This window comes from Numenius arquata, unplaced genomic scaffold (genome assembly GCF_964106895.1).
Source record: "Numenius arquata unplaced genomic scaffold, bNumArq3.hap1.1 HAP1_SCAFFOLD_445, whole genome shotgun sequence".
NCBI classification, from domain to species: domain Eukaryota; kingdom Metazoa; phylum Chordata; class Aves; order Charadriiformes; family Scolopacidae; genus Numenius; species Numenius arquata.
The window spans coordinates 1-13,382 of record NW_027414203.1 but is presented as its reverse complement, the minus strand read 5'-3'; the positions used below and the strand labels follow the sequence as shown (position 1 = coordinate 13,382).

At 54.3% G+C, this 13,382-nt stretch overlaps 1 protein-coding gene and 1 pseudogene across 1 annotated transcript; both read right to left on the bottom strand.

The window, feature by feature from the left end:
* Nucleotides 1-5,483: 5,483 nt before the first annotated feature.
* LOC141477847 (uncharacterized) lies at nt 5,484-7,108 on the bottom strand (annotated as a pseudogene).
* A 3,329-nt stretch (nt 7,109-10,437) lies between these two features.
* Nucleotides 10,438-13,168, bottom strand: LOC141477846 (PHD finger protein 1-like). The gene is made up of 9 exons (XM_074167032.1): nt 13,034-13,168; nt 12,851-12,932; nt 12,648-12,743; nt 12,491-12,576; nt 12,236-12,384; nt 11,963-12,143; nt 11,789-11,856; nt 10,786-10,920; nt 10,438-10,474 (listed from the first exon to the last, which is right to left on the bottom strand). Exons 1-9 carry the CDS (start codon nt 13,166-13,168, stop codon nt 10,438-10,440), a joined length of 969 nt encoding a protein of 322 aa, XP_074023133.1.
* Nucleotides 13,169-13,382: the final 214 nt, after the last annotated feature.

Sequence of the window (13,382 nt, the reverse complement as noted above, 5' to 3'; positions counted from 1 at the left end):
GCTGAGGGAGCTGGGGGCGTTCAGCCTGGAGAAAAGGAGGCTGAAGGGAGACCTTCTCGCTCTCTACAACTCCCTGAAAGGATGGTGTAGCCGGGGGAGGTCGATCTCTTCTCCCAAGTCACAGGCGATGGGACAAGAGGAAACGGCCTCAAGTTGCCCCAGGGGAGGTTCAGACTGGACATTAGGAAAAATTTTGACACTGAAAGGGTTATCAAGCCTTGGAATGGGCTGCCCAGGGAAGGGGCTGAGGCACCATCCCTGGAGGTGTTCAAAAGACGGGTTGACATGGTGCTGGGGGACATGGTTTAGTGATGGTTTTTTTTGTCAGAGTTAGGTTGATGGTTGGACTAGATGACCTTGAAGGTCCCTTCCAACCTGAGTGATTCTATGATCAATTCTCTTTTCCACCCAGAGATCTCACCTCCGCGGGAAGACTCTCGGGTGTCCCCAGGAAGAAGCCGGACACCATCTGATGGACCGGTAAAGACGACGTCGTTTACTGGACTCACTGGAAGGCGTCTCCATGGGCGAACGCATCCAAGGGCTCGGTGCTGGAAGACAGAGAGACAGTATTAAACCACACAAATTAAAGCACTTAAAGCTTTATCTCCCTAGGAACGCTTAGTGACAAGGTTTACGCAGCTTCCTAAGACCCTCGTGTTTAATTAGAGCAAAAACCAAACAGAAATCATGTTGTATGAGATTTTGGGAGGAGGTGACGGGAAAGGGAAAGAGGTCTTGAGACCTAAATTTTTACTACTTCATGTGAAAAAGAAAACAAGACAGAAGTTCATTCTTTAACACAGACTTCTGCAGCATCCAAAAGTTCAGCTGAAGCTCACAAAAGAGCAACTTTCCAGCTGGCTTTTTTAATAAGTTTTCTTGGTTTTCCGGGACAGACCAGGCATATTTTTATCAGGTTGTAAAAGCAGCAAAAAAGAACACCCTAAAAATAATTCTGCCGGAAGTACCTCCATTTCAGCCATTCTGCAGCTCTAAAAAAAAAGAAAAAGCCCGATCTCCCTTCTTTTCCCAACTTCTTAGATCATTTAAAAAGGAGGAAACAGCGGCATGGAAAAGCCAAAAGCTAAAATAATAAGACAGAAGATTCGGGGCTTGTTTTATTTCTTTAGAGATCACACTTTGTACACAATCCTTATGTCTCATAGAAACGTCATCAAAGAGATCCCACATAAAATCAGTGTTTTGCTCACATGGCAATTGATGTTCTTGGTGACAGACCTACTCCTTCCTCATGGACCGTTCACAGAAAGACCAAAAATGCAGTAACGGAAAAAAACCCAACACATTTAAACGTATGTAAAAGGTTGTTAGACCAAGTGTTATCATTCAAGAAGACAGAGTAACTTGCTGCAGAAATTAATTAGAATTCAGTGTGTCAGACTAGTAAGGTTTCTTTCAGAGGATCACACAAATAGCCGTAGGGAAAATAATTCCGTATGGGTTACAACTGGGCTTAGACACCAACCCTCCCCCCGCCCCCCGATAACAAAAGCATTAGAAGAGAAAGAGGAATTGACTTTTGCCCATCTCTCATGTAAGATTTAGACAAGAAGTAGATAGAAGCAGAGTGGAAGGCAGATGAAGGCTGGTGGGTTCAATGCAAAGGCTTTGGACAAACCTAGAAAGAAGTATTTCCAAATGATGTCAACCGGGATTCAGGCAACTCAAAAAGATTTAAGGTTTTATATTTCTCTGTTCTTACACGTGTCTCTTCCGGCTTTTGCTTTCTACTCCATTTTCTTGAGTTCAGGGTATTTAAACGGTCGTTGCGTAAATCTGTAGAAGTTATTAGCACTTCTTTAAACATTTAAACTTTACAGTTTTTCTACCTCAAAAGCAGCAAGCTCAAAAAATAGGATAGCTACCCAACTCCAATCTAGTACATTACCGCTCCTGCAGTAATTATATTTTCATTAACAGCCTTTATCTTGATGTAGCACAACAAAGCCGAGTTCCATCCTCTTTCCCAAGGTCGAAACGATGCACAACCCAAGCACTAAAAATAATAATTGTGTGAGCCGATGCAGGCAGGACGCAGGAACAACCACAAAAACACAGCTTAAAGGCAAAGAACAAATTTAACCTCGGCACCTCATGGATCGGGGAATCTCTGAGGCAGTCCCCGGGCAGAGGAAGGCAAGCAGGGGATGCAGGAGCAAGATGATGAGGGGCCTGGAGCACCTCTCTGATGAGGAAAGGCTGAGGGACTTGGGTCTTTTTAGTCTGGAGAAGAGAAGACTGAGGGGGGATCTGATCAACGCCTATAAATACTTAAAGGGTGGGTGTCGGGAGGACGGGGCCGGTCTTTTTTCAGTGGTGCCCAGGGACAGGACAAGAGGAAACGGGCACAAACTTGAATATAAGAAGTTCCACCTAAACACGAGGAGGAACTTCTTTCCTGGGAGGGTGGCAGAGCCCTGGGACAGGCTGCCCAGGGAGGTGGTGGAGTCTCCTTCTCTGGAGACATTCAAACCCCACCTGGACACCTTCCTCTGGGACCTGCTCTGGGTGGACCTGCTCTGGCAGGGGGTTGGAGGAGATGATCTCCAGAGGTCCCTTGCAACCCCGTGTGATTCTGTGATTCCATAATGTGGTGATACCGTGGGCAGTTTTGCCCAGGGACTTACAGAAGTCGCTTTTGATGAATCTGGTTTTCAGGAATCCTTTCGTCCATCATGCCGCTGCCTTTAGACACATTCAGCACAGGGAGCTCTCGAGGTTTCATCTGTAGGACACGCAGGACCTGGCAACGGGGTGTTCCTGCCCGGGGTCTGAGCTGGGAGCCGTGATTTGCTGCGGTCCATTCCCTGTGAGTGTCACTCTGAACTTCCTGAAAGATCTAGAAACACCAGTGGTGTCCCCCGGGGCTGGGTGCTGGGGCCGGTTCTCTTCAACATCTTCATCGATGATCTGCAGGAGGGGATTGAGTGCTCCCTCAAGCACTTCAGAGACGACACCAAGCTGGGTGGGATGTTGATCTGCTGGAGGGCAGGAAGGCTTTGCAGAGGGATCTGGACAGGCTGGATCGATGGGCCGAGGCCAATGGGATGAGGTTCCACAAGGCCAAGTGCCGGGTCCTGCCCTTGGGTCACACCAATCCCATGGATGCTCCAGGCTGGGGCAGAGCGGCTGGAGCTGCCCCAAGGAAGAGGACCTGAGGGTGTTGGTCGACTGTGGGCTGAACATGAGCCAGCAGCGTGCCCAGGTGGCCAAGGAGGCCAGCAGCCTGTGTCAGGAACAGCGTGGTGAGTAGGACTCGGGAGGTGACCGTCCCCCTGTACTGGGCACTGGGGAGGTCCCACCTCAAGGGCTGTGTCCGGTTTTGGGCCCCTCACCACAAAAAAAGACCTTGAGGTGCTGGAGCGGGTCCAGAGAAGGGCAACGGAGCTGGTGAGGGGTCTGGAGACCTTCTGAGGAACAGCCGAAGGAGCTGTGGGTGTTCAGTCTGGAGAAGAGGAGGCTGAGGGGAGACCTTCTCGCTCGCTCCAACTCCCTGAAAGGCGGGTGTAGCCGGGGGGGGGGTGTCGGTCTCTTCTCCCAAGGAACAGGCGATGGGACGAGAGGAGACGGCCTCAAGTTGCACCAGGGGAGGTTCAGATTGGATATTGGGAACATTTTTTCCATGGAAAGTGTTATGAAGCCTTGGAATGGGCTGCCCAGGGAAGGCGTGGAGGCACCATCCCTGGAGGGATTCAAAAGCCCGGTTGAGATGGTGCTTAGAGACATGGGTCAGTGATGGCTTTTATCAGCGTTGGGTTCATGGTTGGAGCAGATGATCCCACAGGTCCCTTCCAACCCCGACAATCCCATGGTTCTATGATTGTGTCACCTCCATTGGTCAAACCAGGAGTCGAGAGGGACCCTTCACCCGGCTTCTCCCGTCCTTCTCTCCTACTCCTCTCCTTTGGTCTGTTGCCACCTGCCAGAATTTTAAGGTAAAAATAGTCCCTTCAAGTAAAGGGACATCAGGCCCAGTAAGAACTGCTCCCCCTAAATTAATGAACCCCTCCCCTCCTTTAATTAGTTACCCCCCTGTCATTAATTGCATCCCCCCCCAGCGGCGGTGTCGGGCAAGGAACAATCCTGCTGCGTCTGCTCCGGCCGAGCCCTGAACCCCGAAAACCTCCCGGTTCGCTGCGAGAAGTGCGGCCATGGTGAGTGCGCCCTGTAAGGACCCGACAGAAAGACTGATAGGACAAGGAGGACCTTCAGGATCTTTTTGCCGAAAGCGTAATGACCATCCTGATTGAGAGAACCCCCACTCAATTTGCACAGGATCCGTGGGATATACAGGGCCAAGTGCCTGGTGATTCGCTGCTTCATGTATTAAAAGCTGCAAAGCTTCTTCACGAATGGGGTCCAGTCCCAAGACACACCTGTTCTCAGTAAGTCATACAAAGGTCTGGCAATGATAGAAAAGTCTGGGATATGTTTTCTCCAAAACACGAGCAATCCCAACACATGCTGCAACTCTTTCTTTGATCCGGGCATTTTTCCCTGGTCTAGCGTGGTAAGAGTATCTTTAGGAATGCAGGTCATTCCTCCTTTCCACAAGATTCCTAAGAATTTAACCTCGTTGGAGGGGGCTTGAACCTTTTCAGGTGGAATCTTTAATCCTAAACTCTCCAAATGGACAATAATGTCATTTTGTGTTTTTTGAGCCTTTTCTGTCTGATTTCCTCCTATTAGCACATCATCGATGTATTGGTAAATTCTGACTCCTTCTTCTAGCGGGATCAGTTCAAGTTCTTTTGCTAAAGCATGGTGGGCTAATGCGGGAGAATGCTTGTACCCTCGAAACGATCCTGGTCCTCAGGTTGCAGAGGGACCATTGAAAACATATCCTTAACATCGATAGTTGCCATAACAGGGTGAGCTCGCTCCTGGGTAGTAGCTGTGAGGTCAGCTGGTTTTGGCACTGCAGCTGTTAATGGACCAGTATTTGCATTTACTCTTGGATAATCTACAGTCAATCTCCATTTGCCATTTGGCTTTCGGACTGGCCGTACCGGGGAATTAAAAGGAGAGTGAGTAGGACCGACAGCTCCTTGTTCCCTTAAGTCCTCTAACAGTGGGGCTATTCCCTCTCGTGCCCCAAGGGGTTTGATGTTTGTTATTTTCAAGGGGGGAAGTGGGGGTGCGGTTTGTAAAAGTCGCACCTCCACTGCACCAAAAGACCAGCTCCCTCCCCCTGTGTCCGTCCACTTTCTATCTTTCAAGACACCCAGCCCTAAGAGGTTAAGTGGGAATGGTCCGACAACCATTGGTGTTAAAACGGTTGTTTCCTCTCCCGGCAGTGTCCAGTTAACTGTGGCTAATGATTGTGCTTGTACATTGCCGACCGCATCAGCTACAACAACCCTCGCTTCCGTACTGAAATGCCACTACGGGACGCATCCTCAGTTCTCAAGGCTGAAATTCGAGCTCCAGTATCTACCAAAAATGTAATTGGGATTTTCTTAGGTCCTACAAAACAGGTAATCATAACATCTCCTCGCTGGTTCATAGGGAGCTGTCTGATACGTAGCCAGGCCCCTCCGCTCCTCCGCCCGCTGTTGAGAAGCGGAGCAGTGAGTTTCCCGCAGATTCCTGCTGGAGAGATCGAAAGCGGGGGGGCAGCGGAGACTCGGGGTAGAATTGCCCGGCGTCTTTGTCCAGCTTGAAGTTAAATTTTGGGGAGCCACAGGTTTCTCGGGCCACTCCTTAACCAGTTTTTCTAGCGTGTCAGTTGGTAACCCATCCATCAGATCTCGGGGAGTACCTTTCTGCCATCCCATAGTCCACAAGGTATTTCGCCTCTTGGATATCTCCCTCCCGCCACTGACCCATTGTTTTTTCTCTGGCTCTGGCAGCCGGAGGGGTTTCTAGCTCTGTCTGTCTTAACCCTTTCGAGTCTGGTTTGGCAGAGGGGACACTAACAGGACCATATTTTCACCCGTAGTTAATTAATTCTTGGGCAACTTCTCCCCATGTCCACGCCCTCCGGTTTGGATCTCTGTGATCGGGGGGTGCTCTTTCTTCCCCTTCCTCTGCTGCAGCTGCCTCACCTCGGCACGCTGCCCTAATGGTTCCTCGCAGCTGTGTACCGATTGGTTTCAAAGAGCCAGGGAGTCCTCTTATCGGCGGTGCCGTTCATTCGGGGTCTACTGGCAGCATCACGGGGGATTCTCGTTGGAGTCTAAGCTCATGGTTGGACATCATTTGCAGGCAAACCCCTTTTTGCACACTTTCCACTATCTGATCGACCGACCCGGAGATAGCAAGGGGGTCTCCTCCTTCTGAAGGACTGAGACCTCCGGCCCAATAGGCTGCTTTTTGAGTTAGGGACCAGGGAGCCCGGTGGTGGCCAGTAGTTAAGAACATTCCAGGGGCCCAATATCCTTCAGCTTCCTTCTCACTTAACAGTACCTGATCTCCACCCGATGAGGACACTCTCCACACATACTCTGTCTCTGACTCCCTGGGAGCACGGCTAAATTCTTTCTTTAGTTTAGCTAATTCCCCAGCGGAGTAAGGCATTTCCTTAATGGTAAGTTGAGGGGCAGCATTTTGACCATCGTCAAACTCATACTCCACTTTGACAAGAGGCCTGGAGCGAACAAGGAGGGGCTTTCCCCTCGTCCAATTTAGCTTTCGCTTCGCCTAATTCTGTGCTGGGGTATAAGGGATCTCTTCTGCTCCCGTCCGCAAGGAGTTGTTCTTTAAGGGCGGACTGCAAACAACTCGCCTGAGCTCGCTCTTGATCTCACTGCCCCTTTAACTCCTCCACTCCTCCTTGCAAAGATGATTGTACCAGAGTCTGCAGAGACTATACAATTTGAGACTCGGCGCCGCGTCGCTGATCCCGAGCTTCTACGGCAGCAACTGAACTAGCACCCAGAACGGCGCATAGAATAGATTGCCCTTTTCCAAAGCGAAGTCTGGCATCCCTTTGTAAGGCGCTGATTCGATCGGAAACACTCTGCAGATTATGCCAATTATCTCGTGCCCAATCACTACCCGGTACTGAAGGGCGCGCATTATGTTTTTCCAAAAGATCAGACAAAACTTCTCGCCCCGAAGGGGGTGAGAGGCTCTCGCTCATATTTACTCAACAACAACAAAAAAAATCAAAACTCAAATCTGGTTTTCAACAACAAAGGTCGGGGGCAGTCACTCGGAGAGGTTGCACATAGCACACTAAACAATTCAACACAGATTCCCACCCCCTTACGTCTCCGAGAGGCGCACACGTATGTTCACAGACCACTAACAGTCAATAAACAAATCCAAAAATAAATTCCTACTGTTCACAAAAACTTCAGCACTTCTCCAATACACACAATAAGCAAATAGTAAAAACAGCACTCCCAGTCCCCAGAATCCTATCCCATCTTCGCCACCAGTAATATGTTAGGTCCCGGTCTGATTTTTTTGTCCGGGAGGGGGTTCAAAATGATTCCGGGGGCGCGATTGAGACACAAATGAGGTCTGATGCTCTTTACTGTAGTTTTATTGTTGGTACCTAAAAAATGATGCCAGCAATAGAGAAAAGGCAGAGGGAGAGGAAAGGAGGAAAGGAGAAGCAGAATTTGGGAGAGCTGCAAGACAAGAAATAGTCTATCACCACCACGATGGTGGGTCCACAGGACGGCTCGATGATCCTCCGGAGTCACCGGCGTCCCATTGATCCGCGATTCTCAGGCCTTGGCAAGGGTGAGGGTGGGTGGTGGGGAGGGGTCCCCCATTGCAGTGGGGCACAACGGTCATTTATAGTCCCTGTCGACCCATAGCGGGGCCCATCGATGTGACAGTCACCTGTGCTCATCCCATCGGTGTCCCACACAGTCACTGCACGAGCCCCCCCTCGCCTCTGCTAAACGAGAAGGCAAAATCTGGAAAAACCGTGCAGTTGCATTGCAGATCAAAACCGACCAAAAAGTAGAATCATAGAATCACCCAGGTTGGAAGGGACCTTCAAGGTCATCTAGTCCAACCATCAACCTAACTCTGACAAAAAAAACCACCACTAAACCATGTCCCCCAGCACCATGTCAACCCGTCTTTTGAACACCTCCAGGGATGGTGCCTCAGCCCCTTCCCTGGGCAGCCCATTCCAAGGCTTGATAACCCTTTCAGTGTCAAAATTTTTCCTAATGTCCAGTCTGAACCTCCCCTGGGGCAACTTGAGGCCGTTTCCTCTTGTCCCATCGCCTGTGACTTGGGAGCAGAGACCGAACCCCCCCGGCTACACCCTCCTTTCAGGGAGCTGTAGAGAGCGAGAAGGTCTCCCCTCAGCCTCCTTTTCTCCAGGCTGAACGCCCCCAGCTCCCTCAGCCGCTCCTCACAGGACTTGTTCTCCAGACCCCTCACCAGCTCCGTTGCCCTTCTCTGGACCCGCTCCAGCCCCTCAATGTCTTTTTTGTGGTAGGGGACCCAAAACCGGACACAGCCCTCGAGGTGGGGCCTCACCAGTGCCGATCTCAGAAGAATTTGGGCAAGGCAAGGAAGGAAAACATTCTGTTTCTGTGGGGCGATGGGAGCATCGGGGTGACATCTGAGGCATCCTTCTTGTGGGCAGCGACAGGCCAGCCCTGGTCTCTGCGGTTCAGTGTCACCATCTGCAGTGACTTCACCGAGTGCCAGCATGGAGCTTGGTGTGAAGAGGTTCTACCTCGGGTACAGAAGCAGCAGAGGACATGTTTTTCCACTGAAAACATCTTGCTGAACCTGAAATCAATTAGGAACGTGGGGCATTTTTTTGGTTTGTTTTGTCTATAGCCCGGGATAAAAAATTTGTGGACGTTTAGAAAGCTGTTATTTTGGTGTGAATAATTATCCAAAGCTCTTTATCTACCTCCCAGCGCCACTGAGAATTGTTCTTACGCATAATGTTTTCTGGTTGCAGGGAAACTTGGAGCCCTTATGTGATAACGGGGAAGTTGAATTATTCCTTCAGTCTTTGTTTTGTAAAACAAAACCGAATCGGGTTTTTTCATGTAACAAACCTACAGCTTCTCAAAACACTGCAATCTGTGGTTGTACAGCCGCAGGTTTAAAGCCAAAGAATCTCAGTTTAGAATTGTAGTTACATAAATTTGGAGAGGAATGCTTCAGTAATTGAGTTTCAGTGTATGAATTCTTAAGTAATACTTCGGAAAGTGAATTTGTGAGTTTACCCCATCCTAAAGAACCCAAAGCTGACAAATTAAAACCGAGCAAGCTGCAGGAGAACAGAATCTGGTGCCCTTCCTTCATAGCTAAAATAAACTTTCATCTTTTTCTTTTGTAAGCTGATGACATGCAATCGCCTTCACTCCTCATTTCTGTGGGTCTTACAGGAAAGTCGTTTATGGCCCTGAACTCCAGCTTATCTATTTTGTGGCAATTTGTACACATGTAATTCTGGGTCAAAGTTGCTGTTTAACTGAATTAGCTTTTCCCACACCTAGTGAGTTTGATAACTTTTCTAGACTGAGATTCTGTCTCTTCTTGATTAGGAAATGAAAGCTGAAACAAGACATACTGTATAGTCTCACAGGAGTCCTTTAGAGCCTCCGGGATCGTGAGGGCTTCATTGAACATGACGAATCAGAATTAGGTCTTTCTTGATAAGCTCCGCCAGAATACTTGGAGTAGATTGCTTCTTGATGTCCTCCCGACCCCAGGAACATTACCTTTGTATATTAAAACATTCTGAAAAACAAGGCACACGGGATACATATGTCACAGACTTTATTAAAACTATCCGTAACGGCTCTTCTCTGGACCGGTCTCCGAGGAGCTGATTGGGAACCTCCCTCTTACAAGTCCCTTACAAGCACAGGGAACTGTTGTCTTCCTGGGGGTGTTGGTGGACAGCCGGCTGAACATGAGCCAGAAGTGTGCCCAGGTGGCCAAGAAGGCCAACGGCATCCTGGCCTGTCTCAGGAACAGCGTGGCCAGCAGGAGCAGGGCAGTGATGGTGCCTCTGTACTGGGCACTGGTGAGGCCTCACCTCGAGGGCTGTGTTCAGTTCTGGGCCCCTCACTCCAGGAAGGACATTGAGCTGCTGGAGCGTGGCCAGAGGAGAGCCACCAAGCTGGTGAGGGGTCTGGAGAACAAGTCATACGAGGAGAGGCTGAGGGAACTGGGCATGTTTAGTTTGGAGAAGAGGAGGCTGAGGGGAGACCTCATTGATCTCTACAGCTCCCTGAAAGGAGGGTGTAGAGAGGTGGGTGTTGGCCTCTTCTCCCAAGGGAATAATGACAGGAGCAGAGGAGATGGTCTGAAGTTGGTGGCAGGCCCCCCCCCAGGCCCCCCGCCAAGACACTCGGAACCCCCCCAGTCCTCCTACAGCCCCCCCAGCCCCCCCAACCCCCAGAGCCCCCCCAATCCTCCTACAGCCCCCCCCAGGCCCCCTGACTCCCCCCAAACCTGGGGGGGCAGCGGGCGTCAGTGCGTCGGAAGTTGTAGGAGCTGCCGGGGGGCCCTGGGGAGGGGTAAAAATTGGGGGCAGTGAGGGGGGGCACCCCTAAAATATCGGGGTGCTAGTTTAGGGAAGGGGGGGGGCTCACCTGCGGGCGGCGGGGGGGCGGGCGGCGGCGGGACCCCCCCTGGCCCTGCCCTGAAGGGAAGCTGTAAGACACCCTCCGTATCCTGCCCGGGTTTTGGGGGGGGCCCCCCCGGGCGGGGGGGTACAGGGGGGAGGTTTGGGGGTGCAGGGGGTAGGTTGGGGGGGGAACCCCCAGAGCCCCCCCCCCGCCGTTACCTACTGGGCGGAGGGCGGCCGGGGCCGCTCACCTGCTGTCGGTGAGCGGGGAGGGGGGGGCGGCAGGGGGGGGCCCCCCCAGGAAAGCGGGGGGCAGCGGGGTGGGCGCCCGCGTGTGCAGCCCAAAGAGCCCCTTGCGCTTCTTCATCTCTCGGCCCGAGATGAACCTGGGAGGAGAGGGGGGGTCGAGGGGGGGGGGCTGCTGGGGTGGGCTGAGAGATCAACCTGGGGGGGGAGGATGGGGTGGGGGGGGGCTGTGGGGGGGCTTTGGGGTGGTTTCGGGGGGGGGGTCTTTTAGGGGGTTGGGAGGGGCTGGGGGCTTGGAGGGGGGGCTTCGGAGCTTTGGGGGGGGCTTTGAGATGAACCTGGGGGGAGAGGGGGGGGCTGCGGGGGCTGAGAGATGAACCTGGGGGGGGAGGAGGGGTTTGAGGGGATCTGGGGGGGTTTAAGGGGGGGTCTTTTAGGGGCTTGGGGGAGCTGGGGGCTTGGGGGGGAGGCATTGAGATGAACCAAGGGGGAGAGGGGGGGCTGAGAGATGAACCTGGGGGGGGGAGAGGGGGGGTTGGGGGGGAGGGGCGCTTCTGGAGAGGGCTGGGGGGGGGGCCTGATGGGGGGGCCTTGGGTTTGGGGGGAGGGTCTTGTGGGGGTCTGGAGGGGGCTCTGGGGTGGTTTGGGGGAGGGGGGGGGCTTTTGGGGGGGCTGAGAGATGAACCTGGGGAGGAGGAAGGGTTTGGGGAGGGGGCTGGGGGGGGCCTTTGGGGTGGTTTGGAGGGGTCGGGGGGGGTCTTTTAGGGGGTCTGGGAGGGGCTGGGGGCTTGGAGGGGGGGCTTTGGGGGGGGCTCTGAGATGAACCTGGGGGGAGAGGGGGGGAGAGGGGGGGCTGAGAAGCGAACATGGGGGCAGGGGTCTGGGGGGCTTTGGGGGGAGTTCGTGGGGGGCTGGGGGCATTCAGGGGCATCAGGAAGGATTTAGGGGTGCTGGGGGGGTGGGGGGGTCAGGAGGGGTTTGGGGGTTCGGGGGGGGGGAGGCACCCACCTGTCCTTGTGGGCGCTGAGAGCCCCCAGCAGCTGCCCGTAGCGCTCCCCTTTGGGGGTCTCGGCGAGCTGCGGGGGGGGGGGGGTTGCAGGGGCGTAGGGGGGGTGAGACCACCCCTACCCGACCCCCCCCGACCCCCGCCCGTGGTTTTTGGGGTGCGGGCCCCCCCCGTACCGGCCCCAGCAGCAGCGCGTCCCAGTTGGCGCTGGCGAAGGGCAGGATCTCCCGCTCCAGGTCGAATCGGACCCCCCGGACCCACCGGTCCCCGTAGAGCAGGGGTTTGCTCAGACACTGGGTACAGGCTTCGTGGAACCACTGGGCGCAGCCCCGGCACTGCAGCATCTTCAGGTTCCACCTGGGGGGGGGATTAATTAATTAATTAATTTAAGGGGGGGGGGCACCCCGAAATTGCAAAGCGGGGGGGGGTAGGGGGGGGTCTGTACTCACTCGCCGGGCCCCCCGCAGTAGCAGTAGCACTGCTGGCGGTTGGCGAGGTGGGGGGGGTCCCACTCCAGGGTCTTCAGCTGGTAGGGCAGCACCGCCTTCATGCTGAGCATCGCCTTGGCTTGGGGGCCCTTCTTCAGCGCCCCCCCCCTCTGCGGGGACAAGGAAGGGGGGGGGGAGGGAAATGAAGGGGAGGGGGCGTCCCGTGTGGTGCCCCCCCCCAAAACACCCCTCGCCCCCCCCCTCGTTGGGGCTCACCTTGGTGGCCACGGCGAAGACGCAGCGGCGGCACATCCAGGGTCCGGCGGGGTGGGCGGCGGGGAGGTGGCACTGCTGGTGGTAGGCTTTGGGGGGGGGGCTGTTACATTTTGGGGGGGGGTGTCCCCGGAATAGGTGCGGGGGGGGGCACACTCACCATGGCCGCACTTCTCGCAGCGAACCAGGAGGTTTTCGGGGTTCAGGGCTCGGCCGGAGCAGACGCAGCAGGATTGTTCCTCACCCGGCACTGCCACTAGCGGGGGGGGGGGGGCAATTAACAACGGGGGGGTAATTAATTAAAGGAGAGGGGGGGGTTCATTAATTAAAGGAAGGTTCATTAATTTAGGAGGAGGCTCTTACCGGGGCTGATGTCTTTCCAAAGGACGAGGAATTGGGAATTATCCTCGAATTGCACCAGGCAGCCCCGGCGCCCTGTGTCCACCTTGGGGGGGGGGGGGGGGCAAAAAAAAAAAGGGGGGGGGGTGTTAAAATGAGAGGGGCCATTTGGGGGGAGGGGGGCATTTAGGGGGGTCGGGCACCCACCTTTTTGATGGTGCCCAGGTAGAGGAGCCCGTCCGTCCAACGGGCCAGAACGTCCTGGCCCTCCCAAAAGCGGGGGGCGGCTGGGGGGGGGCAGCGGGGGGCGCGGCTGGGGGGGGGCCCCGCCTCGCTCGCCATCACATCCTGGGTGCCTGTTGGGGGGGGGGGGTTGGAGCTGGGTGACCCCCAGCTAGGGACACCCCCCCCCAAAAATGCATCGGAGGAGAGGGATTGGGGGGGGCAGGATTTACCACCCCCCCCCCCAAAGGAATGGGGCTGGGAGGGGCTCCCAGTTTGGGGGGGGGAGCATGCTGGGATGGGGGGAGGGTCCCAGTTTGGGGGGGTCCCAGCC

What these genes read in the sequence shown, in the direction of transcription:
- LOC141477846 (XM_074167032.1), bottom strand. Translation starts at nt 13,168, where the DNA reads ATGGCGAGCGAGGCGGGGCCCCCCCCCAGCCGCGCCCCCCGCTGCCCC. An exon ending in TTGGAAAGACATCAGCCCCG is followed by an intron (nt 12,744 to 12,850) that starts GTAAGAGCCTCC and finishes CCCCCCCGCTAG; the next exon opens with TGGCAGTGCCGGGTGAGGAA. An exon ending in CTCAGCGCCCACAAGGACAG is followed by an intron (nt 10,921 to 11,788) that starts GTGGGTGCCTCC and finishes CTCTCCTCCCAG; the next exon opens with GTTCATCTCGGGCCGAGAGA.